Source organism: Mus caroli, unplaced genomic scaffold (genome assembly GCF_978045245.1).
Source record: "Mus caroli unplaced genomic scaffold, Mus_caroli_1 scaffold_16, whole genome shotgun sequence".
Classification (NCBI taxonomy): Eukaryota; Metazoa; Chordata; class Mammalia; order Rodentia; family Muridae; genus Mus; species Mus caroli.
The window spans coordinates 27,447,119-27,466,369 of NW_028227271.1; the positions used below are offsets into that span (position 1 = coordinate 27,447,119).

General features: G+C 53.2%; 2 protein-coding genes across 3 annotated transcripts in view; one reads left to right on the forward strand and one right to left on the reverse strand.

Annotated features, from left to right (window-relative positions):
- Cpsf1 (cleavage and polyadenylation specific factor 1) lies at nt 1–12,012 on the forward strand. The gene is made up of 37 exons (XM_021184347.2): nt 1–230; nt 3,929–3,956; nt 4,035–4,168; nt 4,276–4,356; nt 4,472–4,623; nt 4,720–4,866; nt 4,999–5,138; nt 5,216–5,326; nt 5,426–5,519; nt 5,638–5,725; nt 5,798–5,920; nt 6,022–6,073; nt 6,149–6,243; nt 6,310–6,384; nt 6,461–6,541; nt 6,619–6,708; nt 6,855–6,965; nt 7,038–7,179; nt 7,265–7,443; nt 7,531–7,667; nt 7,741–7,915; nt 7,993–8,199; nt 8,302–8,391; nt 8,482–8,625; nt 8,704–8,856; nt 9,739–9,855; nt 9,930–10,020; nt 10,102–10,186; nt 10,260–10,401; nt 10,488–10,640; nt 10,726–10,902; nt 10,976–11,042; nt 11,118–11,165; nt 11,245–11,400; nt 11,467–11,596; nt 11,669–11,807; nt 11,890–12,012. Exons 1-37 carry the CDS (start codon nt 87–89, stop codon nt 11,935–11,937), a joined length of 4,326 nt encoding a protein of 1,441 aa, XP_021040006.1. The 5' UTR covers nt 1–86; the 3' UTR covers nt 11,938–12,012.
- The window catches only part of Adck5 (aarF domain containing kinase 5), a 16,139-nt gene continuing 8,891 nt past the window's right edge, over nt 12,004–19,251 (reverse strand). For both annotated transcript variants that reach the window (XM_021184348.3, XM_029469767.2), the window contains 13 exons: nt 18,998–19,147; nt 14,517–14,592; nt 14,195–14,395; nt 13,967–14,107; nt 13,775–13,888; nt 13,544–13,675; nt 13,383–13,466; nt 13,211–13,292; nt 13,069–13,147; nt 12,883–12,974; nt 12,552–12,804; nt 12,365–12,481; nt 12,004–12,279 (listed from right to left, as the gene is read on the reverse strand). In XM_021184348.3, the coding sequence (XP_021040007.3) occupies nt 12,168–12,279; nt 12,365–12,481; nt 12,552–12,804; nt 12,883–12,974; nt 13,069–13,147; nt 13,211–13,292; nt 13,383–13,466; nt 13,544–13,675; nt 13,775–13,888; nt 13,967–14,107; nt 14,195–14,395; nt 14,517–14,592; nt 18,998–19,147 (1,633 nt within the window). In that variant the 3' untranslated portion in view covers nt 12,004–12,167. The remainder of the gene's footprint in view (nt 12,280–12,364; nt 12,482–12,551; nt 12,805–12,882; nt 12,975–13,068; nt 13,148–13,210; nt 13,293–13,382; nt 13,467–13,543; nt 13,676–13,774; nt 13,889–13,966; nt 14,108–14,194; nt 14,396–14,516; nt 14,593–18,997; nt 19,148–19,251) is intronic.

The following is a 19,251-nucleotide window of genomic DNA, read 5'->3' on the forward strand; positions in this document are numbered from 1 at the left end:
GGCTGGGTTGGCGTGCGCGGCCGGACCGAGTCCGCTGCCGTCCCTGTCCCCCGAGTCGGCGGCTCCGGCGTGACAGTGGCGGCGACATGTACGCGGTGTACAAGCAGGCGCACCCGCCCACCGGGCTGGAGTTTACCATGTACTGCAACTTCTTCAACAACAGTGAGCGCAACCTCGTGGTGGCCGGCACCTCGCAGCTCTATGTGTACCGCCTGAACCGCGACGCCGAGGTAGGCCGTGTCTCCTGGGCGGAGATGCCGAGGTAGTGCCGCAGTCACTCGGCAGGTTCCCCAGTGTTTGCTGAGGCAAACAAGGGTCTCTGGGCCCCAGAGCCAGTTCATCGCTGCCACGTTGTTTGGCCTCATCCTACTCTGCCCGGACACCTCTGCCCGCGGTCTACTGCTTGTTCTTTGGAGATTGATTTTCAGGAGATTGTTACACACTTTCCACGAGCTTAGCAGCAAAGACAAGCCAGTGAACCCTTGAGGGCGATGATTCTTTAGGAAGTCAATACTGCCACACACAGACGGCCACAAAAGACCCAGTGAAGGAGGCTGGGTGTTTCTGTACAAAACAACCAGAGCTTTTTCTGAGATTGAGCAGATTTGTTGTGGAAGAACATTTCTTCCTAAAGGAGCAAGGCTGGATGTTTCTCGGGGATAGACTATTGTCAGTAGATGTAGTAATGTGGAATGAATTCATCAGTACATTGATAACGGGGGTGTTTTGGTTGCTAGAGAGACAGCAAGCGGTTCGGGAAGCCTTATTATTATTATTATTTTCCCGAAAGGCAATTTCCGTGGCTCTTTAATCCCAGTTCACTCCTTTAATCCCAGGTGGAAGCAGACAGATTTCTGGGTGTTCCAGTTTAAACTATTTCCAAGCCATCTAGGGCTACATAGTGAACCTCTTGTCTAAAAACAAAGCTAAAAAGCCAAGAAGGCAGATGCTTTTTTAAAAAAAATTAGACTTATTCATATTCATTTGTGTTTGCTTGTATATATGTATGTACACCACATGCATTCTTGGTGTCCATGGAGGTCAGCATTATGGATGGTTGTGCCATCAAGTGGGTCCTCTGTAAGAGCAACAAGTGCTTTTGATGGCTGTGCATCACTCTCAACGTGCAGTTTACTGGGGCGGCAGAACTGGACAGGGAAATCTCCCCTTCATAGAAGATGTGTTTTAAATAGACAAGGAAGTGTGGGGAAGTATGTGGGAGTTAGGCAAAGGGGTTTCAAGAAAAGTTAAGTTTTTGTGGTAGAGGCTAAGGGAAGGAGGAAGGAAGGGAAAGAACGGGTAAGAAGTAACAGGGCAGGGGCTCCACAACACACTCTCCAAGCAGGGAGTTTTGGCAATGAAATAATCTTACCCAACTTATGTTGGAGAGAGGTCCAAAAAGATGGTCAAGAAGTGGCTGTAGCTATTGGCCTGGACCAATGCAGCTATGACAGTTCAGGATTGATAGAGATGGAGTTTGAAAGGAATTCAAGGTAATGCCAAGAATCTGTCACTGTTCTGGGCAACAGGTCTAGATTTGGTCTTAGCAGTTACTGTCGCTATTCCCTGAGGTGAAGATGGCTTTTGGCGGGTATAGAGGTGAAGTGACCAGGAGCAGACAGTCACCTAAGAGTTGGAAGAAATGTGGCTGGGAGGATAACATTTTGGAAGTGGGCCCTGTGGCTCTACTCTGAGTCTTTTTTTTTTTTTTTTTTAAAGATTTACTTATTTATTATATGTAAGTACACTGTAGCTGTCTTCAGACACTCCAGAAGAGGGCGCCAGATCTCGTTACAGATGGTTGTGAGCCACCATGTGGTTGCTGGGATTTGAACTCTGGACCTTTGGAAGAGCAGTCGGGTGCTCTTACCCACTGAGCCATCTCACCAGCCCTCTACTCTGAGTCTTAAATGACTGTGACAAAGTGGTGCAGGGACAGAGGCACTGGGGATGGTTGAGTCCTGTGGAGAATTGGTAACAGAGAATCAGATAGCTGGTTGGAAGAAGACCTGTCCAGAGAGCAGCAAAGAAATGGAGCTGTGACTGGTAGAAAGCAAGAATTTTAAAGATTTGTTTTCAATATTACTTGTTAGATTATTTTTGTGTCTATGAGTATCTGAAGTACTTGTGGTCATGTTTACAGATGGTTGTAAGCTGCCACATGGGTGCTGGGAACGGAATCTCCATCCTCTAGTGTTCTTTATTTAACCTCTGAGTCATCATTCTAGTCTCTGTTCTTTGTTTATTCTTTGAAGTGACTATTTCTTTTTTTCTTTTTTTTTTTCTTTTTTTTTTTTTTTTTTTTTTGGTTTTCTGAGACAGGGTTTCTCTGTGTAGCCCTGGCTGTCCTGGAACTCACTCAGGTTGGCCTCAAATTCAGAAATCCGCCTGCCTCTGCCTCCCAAGTGCTGGGATTAAAGGTGTGCGCCACCACTGCCCGGCTTGGAGTGGAGTTTTTAAGCGGCATGTAGATGCTAGGAGTTGAACCTGGGTCCTCTGGAAGAGCAGCCAGTGCTCTAAACTTTTGAGCCATCTCTCTAGCCATCTCCAATTCGTTGTTTTTATTTTTAGCTATCAGTGTGTGTGTTTGTTTGTGAGTATGTGCACACAAATGCAAGTGTCCACAGGGGGCAGAGGCATGGTATCTCCCTGGAGCTGGAGTTATAGGCGCTTGTGAGCCACCAAATATGAGTGCTAGGAATGGTACTCAGGTAGAGAGCAAGGTTTTGGGGGTTTTGTTTGTTTTTTCAGGACAAGGTTTCTCTGTGTAGTCTGACTGTTCAGGAATTCACTTTGTAGTCCAGGCTGGCCTCAAACTCACAGAGATTTTCTTGTCTCTACCTCCCGAGTGCTGGGTTTAGCAATAGCGAGGATTTTAAAGGTGAGGGAGAAAGCATCACACTGTGCATTGGGAATTAATGGGAATGATTGCATTTTTTGATGTTTGTGGAATATTCTGAAGACAGATCCTTGAAACAAAGGATGCGGTTTCTGCTTTCTGATCCTAGAACAGTATGGCTGCTCCTTTCCCACAGACTGAAGTGGAAGTGACAGAGGTCTCTATCCAGTCACAGATGCATGACAGTCTACCTGGGATAGATAGGCATGGTCCACAAAGACACACAGTTTTGGAGAATCCAGAAGAAGCAGGCTGGTCTGTTGTCTGTATTCTTCTGCTGGGCTCTGTTTAACTATTCTGGCAGCTCGATGGCTTAAGATTAGTCAGGCATCTTCTTAGAACTTAGGTTTCTAAGAGACCAAGGCTGAAGCTCACAGGCACCATAAGAGGGAGGCCAGGAGGATATGGTGGCCTTGCTCCCTGTCCTTTAGAGCAGCCCCAGTGCATTTAAAGGGAGATGAGTCCTTTCCTGTGGCTTGTGCCTTTTCCTGTGAATCTATTAGAAAATGCAGCCATGTGTAGTGGGGACACAGGCCTGGCACCTGGAGTTGGCAGCAAAGCTCAGGGCCCCTTTTCTGACTTATTGTTATTGTTTTTGGGGGTAGTCTTGCCACGTAACTCAGACTGGACTGGAACTTAGAATCCTCCTGTCTTGACCTCCTGAGTAGTTTGGACCACAGGTATGTGGTATCATGCCTGTTACCACTTGGCTCTCATATGTCTTGTGTTATATATGATGGACCTTGAGCCACTTGGTCTCAGGTATAAGCCTATGGGTACACAGCTAAGCAAGTTGAGAGAGTATAGAGACTGTATGTAGCATTGAGGTAGGCTTCTGGGAAAGCTGGGAAAACTGTGGCTTCCCAGTGATGAGCCCTGTGGATAGGATATGTGAATGTGAGTTGGCCCAGGATCACTGATGGCAGTGACCAGCCTTGGGTGGACTTACTGCACTTCAGATGGCTGTGTCCATGGGTGAGACAGAGCCACCTGCTGTGTGGCTTCTTACTGCTTTCTTTTCCATTCCAGGCTCTGACCAAGAATGATGGGAGCACAGGTGAGTATGCAAATGATGGGGTAGGGACAGATGGCCTGGGGACAGGACCCAGCCCTGACTTTCTGATCCCTACTCTAGAGGGGAAGGCCCACCGAGAAAAACTAGAGCTGGTAGCCTCCTTCTCTTTTTTTGGCAATGTCATGTCCATGGCCAGTGTGCAGCTTGCAGGCGCCAAACGTGATGCCTTGCTTCTCAGTTTCAAAGACGCTAAGGTAAGCGGCGTGAGTCTGGTGGGAGGTCCTGGGCACAGTAGTGTTACACTGTCAGTGTGTTCAAGGTTGGTATTGAATGGGCCATGCTTCTGACCTCCTGCCTCCAGCTGTCTGTGGTGGAGTATGACCCAGGCACTCATGACCTGAAGACCCTGTCTCTACACTACTTTGAGGAGCCTGAACTTCGGGTAAGCCAGCAGTGCCCCAGGCTAAGCCTAGCAAGCCCCTCTTCCATTTCCCTTTTAGTGCCCTCGTGCTTCCCTCTGATCCTCTGTAGCCCAACTGATGTCCCTCTGCCACCAGGATGGGTTTGTGCAGAACGTGCATACGCCTCGTGTGCGGGTGGACCCTGACGGGCGCTGTGCAGCAATGCTCATCTACGGCACGAGGCTGGTAGTTCTGCCTTTCCGCAGAGAGAGCCTGGCTGAGGAACATGAGGGGCTCATGGGCGAAGGGTGAGTACTAAGCTGGGCTGGCTGTGGTTTAGAGGATCCAAGAGCCATGAGTTTTTTGCCCCATCACCTCCTTCTGCTGACATCTTTGATCTGTAGGCAGAGGTCCAGCTTCTTGCCCAGCTACATCATTGATGTCCGGGCTCTGGATGAGAAACTACTCAACATCATTGACCTGCAGTTCCTGCACGGCTACTATGAGCCCACCCTGCTTATCCTGTTTGAGCCCAACCAGACCTGGCCAGGGTGAGGCTGTGGGGCCCTCTGCTGTGGGCCCCCAAGTGTCTTGCCTAGTTGGGTTGGGGGGGGTAGGGATGACTGGGTCACTGGCCTTGGGAGCAATGTGACTGCCTCTGGGTGACCTACCTGCTGCTCTAGGCGGGTGGCTGTGAGGCAGGACACGTGCTCCATTGTGGCTATCTCGCTGAACATCACACAGAAAGTCCATCCAGTCATCTGGTCCCTCACCAGCTTGCCTTTTGACTGTACCCAGGCCCTGGCTGTGCCCAAGCCCATAGGTGAGGGTATGGCTGTGTTGATTGGCAGTGGGGGTAGGGGGCAGCAATGAGCTGCTTACAGTGGTATCTACCTCCAGGTGGGGTAGTGATCTTCGCTGTCAACTCACTGTTGTACCTGAACCAGAGTGTTCCCCCATATGGTGTGGCTCTCAATAGTCTCACCACGGGCACCACCGCTTTTCCATTGCGTAAGTGGAGTGCACTTTGGTCAAAGTGGGATGTGCCTGGTGCCGGGCAGGATGTGGTAAAGGCCAGGCATTCAGTTTACATGATCATGTTCCCCATAGGTACCCAAGAGGGTGTACGGATCACACTAGACTGCGCACAGGCGGCCTTCATCTCTTATGACAAGATGGTCATCTCCCTCAAGGGTGGTGAGATGTGAGTCCACAGCCCATGAGCCCTGAGCTCTGGGAAAGGCACACACTCTGCCTTCTCAGTACCTCTGTGGGTGCTGTGAGCGCCTGTACCCACTCAGTGCCCTTACCCCTACCCACAGTTATGTGCTGACCCTCATCACTGACGGCATGCGAAGCGTCCGAGCGTTTCACTTTGACAAGGCAGCTGCTAGTGTCCTTACCACCAGTGTGAGTAGGGAGAGGGGTGGGAGTGTTCTGGGTCCAGTTCTGGTTGTACCCTTATTCACACCTCTTCCTCAGATGGTCACAATGGAGCCTGGATACCTGTTCCTAGGCTCTCGCCTGGGCAATTCCCTCCTCCTCAAGTACACGGAGAAGCTGCAGGAGCCCCCAGCCAGCTCTGTCCGTGAGGCTGCTGACAAGGTAAGTGCCCACAATGTGGGTCCCTGGGCCTGTCCTGCCATGACCCCCATGTGTAAGACAGCCTCAGGGCTGACTGCTTACTCATTTCTCCTGCCTCACAGGAAGAGCCACCCTCAAAGAAGAAGCGAGTGGAACCTGCAGTGGGCTGGACAGGTGAGAGGCTGGACTAGAACGAGCAGGGGAGGCTAGCGTCCATAGTTGGACTCAGTTGGACTCTGTCTGCTACAGGAGGCAAGACGGTGCCACAGGACGAGGTGGATGAAATTGAAGTTTATGGCAGTGAGGCCCAGTCAGGCACACAGCTGGCTACTTACTCTTTTGAGGTGAGACTGAGGAAGGCAGTGGGTATCCACCGCCTTCACCCTACCTGACCATTGCTGTGCCCACAGGTATGTGACAGCATGCTCAACATTGGACCCTGTGCCAACGCTGCTGTGGGCGAGCCTGCCTTCCTCTCTGAAGAGGTACCCAAGGGGCTGGGACTGTAGGTGTGGAGCCTAGAGGGTGGCTGGGAAGCTAGTTCCTCACCCCGCTCTGTAGTTCCAGAATAGCCCTGAGCCAGATCTGGAGATTGTGGTTTGTTCCGGCTACGGGAAGAATGGGGCCCTGTCGGTGTTGCAGGTATGTGTGGGCAGGGCTAGCAGATTCTGGTGGGACTGACTGAGCTGAGCCTCACTCCCACCTCACCTCCTTTCCAGAAGAGTATCCGGCCCCAGGTGGTGACAACCTTTGAACTTCCTGGCTGCTATGATATGTGGACAGTCATTGCTCCTGTGCGGAAAGAGGAGGTAGATGAAGGGGGCTGAGGAGGAAACCCAGAAGGGGCAAAGAATTATACATTTAGCTTCTGGGGACACTGGGGTGCAGGTGGTTACAGTCACACACTGCCCTGGCCAGACCGTGGCCCCTGCCCTGATCTCTTTCCCCCTATCAGGAAGAAACCCCCAAAGCAGAGAGCACAGAGCAGGAGCCCAGTGCCCCGAAAGCAGAGGAGGATGGGCGAAGACATGGCTTCCTTATTCTTAGTCGGGAAGACTCAACCATGGTAAAAAAGTAGAATCTGGGAATGGGAACAGGGTCCCACAGGAAAGGATACCACTCACCTCTGTCCCCATAGATCCTACAGACTGGCCAGGAGATCATGGAGCTGGACACCAGTGGTTTTGCCACACAGGGTCCTACTGTCTTTGCTGGAAACATTGGGGACAATCGTTACATTGTTCAAGTCTCGCCACTGGGCATTCGGCTGTTGGAAGGCGGTAGGTAGGCAGGTGTGTGGGGGAGTGGGGGGCTCTTAAGGAAGGCAGTCTGTGCCTGCACCTGACCTAACCACCTTGTCCACAGTGAATCAATTGCACTTCATCCCTGTGGACCTGGGCGCCCCCATCGTGCAGTGTGCCGTGGCTGATCCCTATGTGGTTATCATGAGTGCTGAGGGACATGTTACCATGTTCCTACTCAAGAGCGATTCCTATGGTGGCCGTCATCACCGCCTGGCACTACACAAGCCTCCACTGCATCATGTAGGCCCCCTACCCTTGATGTCCCTGTCTTCCCACCGCCTGCCCCCTCCCCCTGCCTTCATCTGACCCCAATCCTTCTTCCTACAGCAGTCTAAGGTGATTGCTCTCTGCCTGTACCGCGATGTCAGTGGCATGTTCACCACTGAGAGCCGCCTGGGTGGGGCCCGTGATGAACTGGGTGGCCGAAGTGGCTCCGAGGCAGAAGGCCTGGGCTCAGAAACGAGGTAGGTGGGGACTGGTGTGTGAGGGCCAGGGTCCCCATGGCAGGCTACGATGTCGCTTATCTGTGGGTCTCAGCCCCACAGTGGACGATGAGGAAGAGATGCTCTATGGGGACTCCAGCTCCCTCTTCAGTCCCAGCAAAGAGGAGGCCCGTAGGAGCAGCCAGCCACCGGCTGATCGTGACCCTGCGCCCTTCAAGGCGGACCCCACTCACTGGTGCCTGCTGGTGCGGGAGAATGGCACCATGGAGGTAGGCACATCGCACGCTGCCGACAGCACTATTGCACAGGGCCTGTGCTTCCACTCCTGACCATTGCCTCTCTGCAGATCTACCAGCTCCCAGACTGGCGGCTGGTGTTCCTAGTTAAGAACTTTCCCGTGGGGCAGCGGGTTCTGGTGGACAGTTCATTTGGACAGCCCACTACACAAGGTGAAGTCCGAAAGGAAGAAGCCACACGCCAGGGGGAGCTGCCTTTGGTTAAGGAGGTGTTGTTGGTTGCTCTGGGAAGCCGGCAGAGCAGGCCCTACCTGCTGGTAAGTACCTTCCTGCCTCCTGCCTCCCTCCCAGGGCCTTGCCCTCACCCCTCCCATCCCCTACATATATCCACCTTAACCAATCCTACTTGGATCCCCCAGGTACATGTGGACCAGGAGTTGCTTATCTATGAAGCCTTTCCCCATGATTCTCAGCTTGGCCAGGGAAATCTTAAAGTCCGCTTCAAGAAGGTGCCAGTGGCTATACCCTACTTAGACATGGGGTAGAAGGCTAGGCCAGCGCTGTATGGAAGACCTAGCACTCACCGTCACCTCCAACAGGTCCCTCACAATATCAACTTCCGTGAAAAGAAGCCAAAGCCATCCAAGAAGAAGGCAGAAGGTTGCAGCACTGAGGAGGGATCTGGAGTCCGGGGCCGCGTGGCACGTTTCCGCTACTTTGAGGATATTTATGGCTATTCGGGGGTACGCAGGTGGCTTGGTAAGGGCCTGGATTTGGGGATGGGGTCTATTCAAAGTGCACTCAAAAGTGCCTGTCTCCAGGTTTTCATCTGTGGACCCTCACCTCACTGGCTCCTGGTGACTGGCCGCGGAGCTCTGCGTCTGCACCCCATGGGCATTGATGGCCCCATTGACTCCTTTGCTCCATTCCACAATGTGAACTGCCCCCGTGGTTTCCTGTACTTCAACAGACAGGTAGCGAGGCTTAATCTAGTTCCCTCCAATGCCACTGATACTGCCCTAGGCCAGAGCAGCTATGGAAGCAGAGGGCCAGGATAGTGGAGACTGGTGGGGTCAAGGAGTCCAACTCTGGGTTCATCCTGGGAAAATTGAGAATGAGAGCCTTGGGGTGTAGAGGGCTGGCTGGTGGGGCCACTGTCACTTGGGGTACACCCTGAATTCCTTGCTCTGGTGTAGCCTCAGCCTTTGTTCCAGAGTCAGGCTGCACTGGCGTTACCTTTGTTCTGCCTCTAAGCTTCTGAATGGCTTGTGGCAGGCACATGCCTGAGTCTTTAACCATCTGTGCCATCCAGATGGCTGCAGTGATTAAGACCCTGAGGGGGTGCCGGGCGTGGTGGCGCACGCCTTTAATCCCAGCACTCGGGAGGCAGAGGCAGGCGGATTTCTGAGTTCGAGGCCAGCCTGGTCTACAAAGTGAGCTCCAGGACAGCCAGAGCTATAAAGAGAAACCCTGTCTCGAAAAACCAAAAAAAAAAAAAAAAAAAAAAAAAAAAAGACCCTGAGGGGGCGGTGCTTTCCAGGGGCTAATGACACAGAACTGTTGGTAAGTGATGGCTTGGGTCACTGACATTGGCTCATTACCTATTTATCACTGGACTTCCTGGGGTCCTCCTTGCTGGCTGCCTCCAAATGTCTTCTGGCCTTGGCCTTCCCATGCCCTGTGCTGTTGCACCCCAACATGAAGTGAGCCTGGGCAGTCAAAGCTACTAAAGCTTTACCCTCTCCAGGCAACTGTCCAATATAGCAGACCTGATGTCCCATTGCCACAGAGCTAGAGAACATTTTGGGAGGCCTAAGTTCATCGCTAACCTGACTCTGCTGCTCACTGCACCTTAGGGGGAGCTGAGGATCAGCGTCCTGCCTGCCTACCTGTCCTACGATGCCCCATGGCCTGTCAGGAAGATCCCACTCCGATGCACAGCCCACTATGTGGCCTACCATGTGGAATCCAAGGTTTGTCCTTTTCCTACGTCCCCCAGGCACCTTCTGAGCCTGGCCTCTGGAATGTGACCCCTCTAACACCACAGGTCTATGCTGTGGCCACCAGCACCAACACACCTTGCACTAGGATTCCACGCATGACTGGCGAGGAAAAAGAATTCGAGGCCATTGAGAGAGGTATGTGACACTTGAGGTAGAGTGGGGCAGAGCTTGGCAGTACGCTGTGTACAAGGTGACTCACTGTCCTTGTCCCTACAGACGACAGATACATCCACCCCCAGCAAGAAGCCTTCTCCATCCAGCTCATCTCCCCGGTCAGCTGGGAGGCCATTCCCAATGCCAGGTAAGGGTGGATCTAGCAGGGGCTGCCGTTTGCTTGGAGGTGGGAAGTGCTGACACAGCCTGGCTTCGTGCAGGATCGAGCTAGAGGAATGGGAGCATGTCACGTGCATGAAGACAGTGTCACTGCGCAGTGAGGAGACCGTGTCAGGCCTAAAGGGCTATGTGGCTGCTGGGACCTGCCTCATGCAGGGGGAGGAGGTCACGTGCCGTGGGCGGGTAAGGGCCTTTGGGTGGGGGGTGGGGGGGCAGGTTAGCCCCGAGTAGGCCATTTGCCATCTCCATACATCCCCTTGCCCTTCCAGATCCTGATCATGGATGTGATTGAAGTGGTGCCTGAGCCTGGGCAGCCTCTGACCAAAAACAAGTTCAAGGTCCTGTATGAGAAGGAGCAGAAAGGGCCCGTGACTGCACTGTGCCACTGTAATGGCCACCTGGTGTCGGCCATTGGCCAAAAAGTGTGTGACCTCTCCCCTCCCCTCCCCTCCCCCAGTGGCTGGTCTGCCTGCAGCAGCGCTCTGCTCACTGCCTCCTGCCCTCCAGATCTTCCTGTGGAGCCTGCGGGCTAGCGAGCTGACCGGCATGGCCTTCATCGACACCCAGCTGTACATCCACCAGATGATCAGTGTCAAGAACTTCATCCTGGCAGCAGACGTCATGAAGAGCATCTCACTGCTGCGTTACCAAGAGGAGAGCAAGACGCTGAGCCTGGTGTCCCGGGTACTCACAGGGCCAGGTGTGCTGGTGGGCGCCGGTGCACGGCCTGCCCTGACACTGTCCTTCCCTTTCCCAGGATGCCAAGCCTTTGGAGGTATACAGTGTGGACTTCATGGTGGACAATGCCCAACTGGGCTTCTTGGGTGAGTATGTGGGTCCTTAGGTTACACTAGTGAGGTACAGCTACCTGAGGCTAACTCTGGGTCTCTGTTCATCAGTGTCTGACCGAGACCGCAATCTTATGGTGTATATGTATCTGCCAGAAGGTGAGTGGTTCCTCTCTAACCTCTTCCTGGGCTGGGTACCAAGCAGTGGGTTGGTCATGACCTGAGTTCCTGTGTCCAGCCAAAGAGAGTTTTGGGGGCATGCGACTGCTACGCAGAGCAGATTTCCATGTGGGTGCCCACGTGAATACGTTCTGGAGGACCCCGTGCCGAGGTGCTGCCGAGGGCCCCAGCAAGAAGTCAGTCGTGTGGGAAAACAAGCATATCACGTGGTTTGGTGAGTGCCGGGGCAGGAGTGTTCAGGGATGGGAGGGTCAGCCTGGCTCACACAGCATCTCCTCAGCAACCCTTGACGGTGGCATTGGGCTCCTGCTGCCCATGCAAGAAAAGACATACCGACGCTTGCTGATGCTGCAGAATGCACTGACGACCATGCTACCCCACCACGCTGGCCTCAACCCCCGCGCCTTCCGGTGAGTGTGCCCCTTCCCCGGTCTTGCCCTGTACTCCACATGTGCCCTGACCTATTATGTCTACCACCCCAGAATGTTGCACGTAGACCGGCGCATCCTGCAGAATGCTGTGCGCAACGTCCTTGATGGGGAACTGCTAAACCGCTACCTATACCTCAGCACCATGGAGCGCAGTGAGCTGGCCAAGAAGATAGGTACCACACCCGACATTGTGAGTAACACCCCTCGCCCTCGCCCTCGCCCATCGGCCTCACCACCCTTCCTGTCTACACCTTTACCTCCATCACCCACAGATCCTGGATGACTTGCTGGAGACAGATCGGGTCACGGCTCACTTCTAACTCTAGGATGCTGCCCTGGTGTTGTACTTCCCTCTACCCGTTTTGTATAAAACACAAAGAAAACGATTTCTTTCAGACGAGTGTGTGGTCATTGTGTTTAAGAGCCCCATAGTGTATCCCCCATTGCAGGCCCCAGGTTGTAGATATCTACACTGGAGCCTGTGCGGTATGGCCATGCAGGATGGAAAATCTGCTCGCCCGCAGCCTTGCAGTCATTCTGGCTCAGGGAACTACATCTCCAGGTACTGATAGACCTCCTCGGCCTCAGCTTTGGGGGCAAAGCCCAGGCGGACCAGAACACGCAGCATGAGGGCAGTGAGCCGCATGGCTAGGATCTCCAGCCTGGAGGGCAGGTGGAAGGGTCATCAATCAGTTGATGGGGAGCAGACCCAGGCCAGCCACCCATCCAGCCCCCTCGATCACTCACCTCAGGGCCATCTCAAACTTTAATGCCTCCCAGAGGACCTTGATGTGGCGCAGGAGGCTGCTGCCGTAAATGCCTTGGTACGCTGCACCCACCAGGCGGCTCCAACCCCAGACAGCACTGCATCAGACACACACATCAGCCCGCTAGCCTGCTGAAGCACCTCCTGCCTTCCCCTTGGGTCACCAACCTCTTGGCCATGAGGAAGTAGCGGTCGACAGGGGTGCCCAGGTTCGAGTTGATGGCACGCACTGTGTTGATGTTTCGTAGCACTAGCAACATAGGCCGTGGCAATGCCTTGAGCACTTCCATTATGCCGTCAAAGTGTTCACGGGCCATGTCCTGCATGTAGGCCGCCTCCTCCCGGCTGATCAGGTGGGAACCCCACAGTTGGCCCAGGCGCACCGGTCGCTGCATGAGCACCTCAGAGAAGAGCATGTAGTCTGTGGGAAAGGCAGGGGGGGCTCCTGGGTTGCTGCCCACTGGCAGGCTTCTGCCTGTCCACCCTGGCAAACACCTACCTTGGACCCCAAGTGCAGCTGCATGTTTCTTCATTGCAGCATTGTCCCTCAAGATGATGGCCCGCCACAGCTGGCACAGGGAGGATCGGTCCCTGCAGGAAGGCCTTGCTATAAGCTCCAAGCTCTAAGCTTCAGGAAGAGGGGCCCAAATGAGGCCCGCTCCCCTCATGCCCAGCCCCGGCTTACTTCTCGTCCAGGAACTGGTAGAGCCCGTGGTCCAGGAGCACCAGCTCTGCCTTTCCATCTGGACCTTTCCGCACCAGAACTAGGGACACAGCAAGTCAGCTCCAGCCACCCCTCTGGGACCCCACCCTGGGGGCTTTCCTACCATTGCCGGGGTGGGGGTCAGAGTGAATGAAGCCAGTGTGAAAGATCTGTTCAGCAAAGGTCTGGATCAGCTTCTTCGCTACCTGGGAAGATGATGGCAAGTGTGTGTCAGGAACCATCGCCCGCCCGGCGATGTCCTGCCCCACTGTCCTGCCCCAGCACGTGGTACTCACATCCTGCACTGCCAGCCCCCGACTCTTGATGCCCTCCATGTCATTCACCTTACAGCCATCACAGAAGTCAGCTGTCAGCACCCGCTGGGAGAGAGTGAGGCTGAGTGAGCTCAGCAGGGAGTGTGCTGCCCTACCCTCAGGGAAAGCTCTACCCAGCCCACCTTGCTGGACCTGTCCCAGTGCACCCGAGGGATAACAACATAGTGGAAGTGCTTTAGCTCCTGAGCACAGCGCTCAGCATTTCGGCCCTCATTCTCGAAGTCCAGCTCCTGGACCAGGGTCCCCTTCAGGTCCTAGAGGTTATATATGGGCAGACGATCGGTCAGGTCCAGGCATTTACCACTAGCTGCCAATCCCCCGCCGCCCACCCGCCCGCCATGGGTGGCGCCTACCTGTAGGACCCAGCTGAAGCCGAAGCTGGGGTGCATGAGCTCCACGAGCCGCAGCAGGAGCTCCAGGGTCTGCACGTCTCCGTCAAAGCGGTCTCGTAGGTCAATGTACTGTACCTGCAGTAGGCCAGGGGACACTGAAACCCAGGGTCACTACTGACCCAGGATCCATCTAATGTGCAGCACCATAGATACCTTTACAGCTACATCAGTGCCATCGTGTAGCTTGGCACGGTGCACCTGAGCCAGGCTTGCAGCAGCCATCGGCTCATAGTCAAACTCCTGGAAGAGTTCATTAGGGAGTGCTTGGAAGTCTTCAAGGAACAACTCATCCACCTGGCAAGAATGTGTGCTAGGCGTCATTGCAGGACTGCTGAGGTAGCCCCGCTTCCCCCTTTCCTCCTTCCCATCAGCTGGGCTCACCTCCCGGAAGCCCCGAGTAAGGGCCTTGTCCTCCAGCACACGCAGCGTCTGGATGTACTCTGTCGGCAGCAGGTGGTTGAAGGAGCACAGCCCTTGGCCCAGTTTCACATAGAGGCCCCCGTTGCGGATGGCTCCAGCCACCAGTGCGTCAGCCGCACGCTGGTGACAGGCAGACATGATCTCCACATACTTCGGGCTGTTCTGACCACAGGCATAGAGGAGAGGCTGGGGATGGGTGGCCAGCCACTCCATCGTCCTCCCAGAACCCAGCACCTCCAGTGTTGCTCTCATCCCACCATGTGCTCAGGATATGAGAACAAACCTCTTCCACTCCTCGAAGGACAACGTTTGTGCACCACCAGTAGTCCGTGGAGATGAACAAACCAATCTTCACAGACCTGCAGGCAGAAGCAACATAAACCCGGGCAGGTTGAGGCATAGGTTGGTCCTTGTGGGACCCTCTGCTCTAAGCCCAAAGTCTGGCCTCTCCCATCAGCTCCTATGTGCAAAGTGACACTGGGCTGAAGTTAACCTCTAGTAACTTGGGTCCTTGTGAGCTCAGGATACTACCCTACTACTCAGTGACAGTATCCTGAAGGTGCCCAGACTGACTGCGGAGTGCCAGAGGGGAGAGGGATGAGGACGGCGAGAGGAGGGAGCAGTGATGAGCGTGGCAGGAGCCTGGTCCCACGAAGGTCACTTGGCAAAAGGGAGAGAGAAAACTGATCTCTAGGAACCAGGGAAGGGCTGGGAAGACGGCTCAACAGGTGAGGGCCTTTGCCACCGAGCCTGGTGGCCACAATTCAATCCCGACCCCATGTGGTGGATCAGCTCCGCAGATCCGTCTTCTGACCTTCACATGTATACACCTCGGGGCGTTTTTGCACATACACGATAAATAAATAAATGTAAAAAATAAGGGAAAAGCCACAGAAGCCGGATTGCCCACTACTGAGAACTAAGAGCATCCCACTGGCATCCCATACTGTAGACTAAAATGGGCAGCCTTGACCTGCAGGAGGACTCAGGACCCCAGCTGAAGGGATCTTACAAGGTGGGAGGGCACAAAGCCAAGCTCCTGGGATAGCCTCAGTAGGGTCCCACTTCTGGCTATTCCATCACAGGAAATCCCATAACCAAAAAGGTGGCAGGTCGCACTGACCTGAGGTAAAAGGGCTCCTCCTTTCTGGGATACCTCTTCCTCCCCTAGCTATGGAAGCTAGAAAGAAGTCAACCCATACCCAGAAACTGTGAAACTCCATAAACCAGATCTTCCTACTCAGCCAGCAGTACACAGAAGGCACGCAGGACTCTATACTGCAGAATTGCTACTGACTGAGCAAAGAAGCCAAGGATGTTCTGAGCTCCCACTTGGAATATCCTTCTCTCGGCAGTGTAGACCTAAAGTTTTTTAGTACTTCGAGGTAAGGACAGTGGTGACACCCACAGCAACTGAGGGCTGGCCATGTCAGAAACACAATGGGAAGAAACAAGATGGTGACTGAGAGAGGGAGTATCTACTTGATGTCCAGCCCGTCTCTATTCTCCAGGGCTGGACATCAGCAGGTCAATATGAGATGTGTGCATTTACAACACAGTCCCAGGTCTCGACTCCATTGCAAATAGCAGCTCCGAAGCTGGGCAGAGAACGACCAGTATGAGCCTGGAGTTCAATGTCCTCTACTACTAATGCCACGAAGGGAGAAAAAAGCCCTAAAAAGGGGGTAGAGTGAAGGGTCATGGGAAGGCTCGTGGTGCAATCTGGGTGTAGACGTAAGTGATAACACTTGGAACGGACAACAACAACAACAACAGTTCTGAACAGTCTTTGCAGCAGAGCAGCACAGGTATCACACTGAATGAAACAGCTATCTTAGTCCAGACTCGTGTAAATAAACTAATCAATCTACAAATGGTAGAAAGGAAATGTCTTTATAGGAAGATGCCAAGTACTCAATGGTGAAAAGAGTGACTGAAGTGGAAAAATTGCCATCGCTACTTCACCCAGAATGTATCGCTGAGAGACATCATCACAGAGCTATTACTTTACTATTCGTAAAGTTAAATACTGAGGTGACAGAAAAGAAAGACTGAGCCGGGTGTGGTGGCGCATGCCTTTAATCCCAGCACTCGGGAGGCAGAGGCAGGCAGATTTCTGAGTTCTGAGTTCGAGGCCAGCCTGGTCTACAAAGTGAGTTCCAGGACAGCCAGGGCTATACAGAGAAACCCTGTCTCGAAAAACCAAAAAAAAAAAAAAGAAAAAAAAAAGAAAAGAAAGACTGGACTCGGCTGAGTGTGGTAGCGTAGGCCTTGATTCCCAGCACTCAGGAAGCAGGAGTCTCTGTGAGTTCAAGGCCAGCCTGGACTACAGAGGGAGTTCCAGGACAGCCAGGCTGTTATACAGAGAAACCTTGTCTGGGAAAAAACAAAACAACAACAAAAATTGTTGGATTTAAGGAACAAACGGAGGTCACGTGTCACTAGGCTGGACATGGAAAAATCTAAAGTATACTACGCCTATGTTTTTCCAGCCAGAAGAGCAGTAGGTACATGAGGCAGACTTGACTGGAAGAGCCACCGCAAAGAAAGCTAGACAATAACTATTCCAACCTCTGGCCCACAACCCCAGGGGCCCTCTGCAGTGAACATGGTCCAGGCACAGTCTCCTCTAACAAACTCTTTTTTTTTTTTAAAGATTTATTTATTTATTATATGTAAGTACACTGTAGCTGTCTTCAGACACTCCAGAAGAGGGCGCCAGATCTCGTTACAGATGGTTGTGAGCCACCATGTGGTTGCTGGGATTTGAACTCTGGACCTTCGGAAGAGTAGTCGGGTGCTCTTACCCACTGAGCCATCTCACCAGCCCTCTAACAAACTCTTATTTACCCAGCAGACAGCTGTTCAAGGGGCCCTGCCACAGGGACCGGGAACCACAAGGAACAGAGAGGGGAGCAGATCTCTGTGAGTTCAAGACCAGCCAGAAAAAAAAGGGGTGGGGGGGAATTCATAATCTCTCTGAGTCCTGAATGCTAGAATACACTCCCACTCCTGGTAACTCATCTGTGTTTACAGTAGTTATATACAGGGATACCCTTGTTTACAGAAAGTGTGCGCTAAGGCATTAACAGTGGAATAACAGAACTCTGACACTTGTTCTGACACTGCGTTTGTTTGTTTTGAGTCAGGAGTTTACTATGCGGCACTGGCTGCTCTGAAGCACACTGTGTAGACCAGGCTGGTGTCAACCATAAAAGATTATGTTCGGCCTCATAAATGCTGGGATTGAAGGTGTGCACCACCACACTTGGCCATTTCCGGATATTTGAAATAACTTCAAGACAGAAAAGGAAGTAGGGCCTGTCAGCAGCGTACCTCAAATCCCTTGGACTCAGTACTGAAGTAGGAGGACCACAAGGTCTGTAAACAGCTTAACAATGCTGACTCAAATGTCTAAAAAGAAACTGGCTGTAGTGATGTGCGTGCGCCTTTACTCGCATCACCTGGGAGACCAGGGGCAGAAGAATCCGGTCTAATGAACTTAAGTTCTAGGTCTGCCAGAGCTACACAGTAAAACCAAAACCAAAAAGGGGAAAGAGCTCAAGGCTCTGCTATGGAGAAGACTCTTGCCCTAGGTAGTCACAGGGTTCCTCCACTTCTGCCCCTCTGTCTTTATAAGTCAGTCTGCCTCCAGCTTTATTCATGGTGAGCCACCCTGAGCTATTCCCCAGCTCACTCCTCCCTTAGGCTCCTCCCAACTGCAGTTCTGTGTTTTGTGGGACCCTGTACCCAGCTAAAGATGCTCCCTAGGCCTTCCTGGCCTGGTCCCTGGCAAGGCTTCCAAATAAAAAAGAACCTGGAGATCCAGGAAAAACAATGTTTGAATGTACTCTCAGCCCCTGGCCAAGGCCCAGTGTGGCCCCTAGCACTGAACTCTGAAGCCGGTTTCCCATTAGTGAGAGTGGGCTGCACACAAGCAGCTGTCAGGGCTCTGCAAGGGCCCTACCCAGTGCAGCGATGGCAGCAGAATCTGGGTAAGGATATTAAGTTCTGAGAACTCAGGGCCCTGCAGAGCACAGGAGACATTGTTTAGCCTGCCACTGGGGGATGCCTCAGAGCTCCAGGTAAAACCAACCAGAAAGACGGGCGTGGAGGGCCTCGAGGTCGGAAAGAGGTATCCAACCACAGGCATGCCGGTGGAATAACTGAACTAAATCTTGGTGATGTATCTCATCAGATGCCTACGGATCTAGGGACCTACCTAAACTTTTCCCGAGAAGATGGATCCAGCTCAGGGAGGCAGTGGTGCTCAGAGCTACAAGGAGCAAGATGACACCCTGCACCACGGGACCCTCACCTTTACCAGGTCAAAGACTTTAAGGTTAAGGCTTCTCCTTAACCTAATGAGAGACTATTCATGTTAACGCAGTGTTTCTCATTAACAAAAATCAATGAGGCTGGGCTATCAGCTATAGGAATTCCCACCCTGGGAGAGGAAGGAACTTGGCAGAAACCGTTCTGAACTGTGCTAGGATGGAGGTGGCAGTTCCCACACTCGATGACTGGAGCACCAGGTCTCCCTGGATGGTAGGGGGAGGGCAGCTTCTCTATGTCCAGGGCGGGAGCCATTGCCTTTAAGGCCATGGCTGATCTGCTAAAGACTGTTGAAGTTTTAGTTAGTGCAGGCTTTGGAGAGCTCTTCTCACTGCCCCCTGCCCTGTCTCCATGGCATCCCTTGGAGGACAGGGATGAGGAAAAGGCCATCCCACCCGACCTCTACCAGGGCTGGCACAGCCCGCCTACCTGCCAAAGCGCCCGATACCATCGACTGCAAGTCGCAGCTTCCTTCTCTCCGATGCCTCTGCCATGAAGTAGTAGGCTCCAAGGAGGAAGGGCGTCCCCACCACAGTGGCAGAGAGTGCCCGCCTCCACAGCAGCCTGGCTCTTGAGGTCCTGTGGAGACATGGGCAGAAGCTGGAGTGCTGCTCCTACACAAGGAAGCTGGGGCCTCAGTTTCCCTCTTCCCTGCCTTTGCAGAACCAACTCTAAGTCCTGTC

Coding starts and splice junctions, on each gene's coding strand:
- Cpsf1 (XM_021184347.2), top strand. CDS start 87: ATGTACGCGGTGTACAAGCAGGCGCACCCGCCCACCGGGCTGGAGTTT. Junction 7,668..7,740: donor GGCCTGGGCTCAGAAACGAG/GTAGGTGGGGAC, acceptor TGTGGGTCTCAG/CCCCACAGTGGACGATGAGG. Junction 11,166..11,244: donor GTATATGTATCTGCCAGAAG/GTGAGTGGTTCC, acceptor TCCTGTGTCCAG/CCAAAGAGAGTTTTGGGGGC.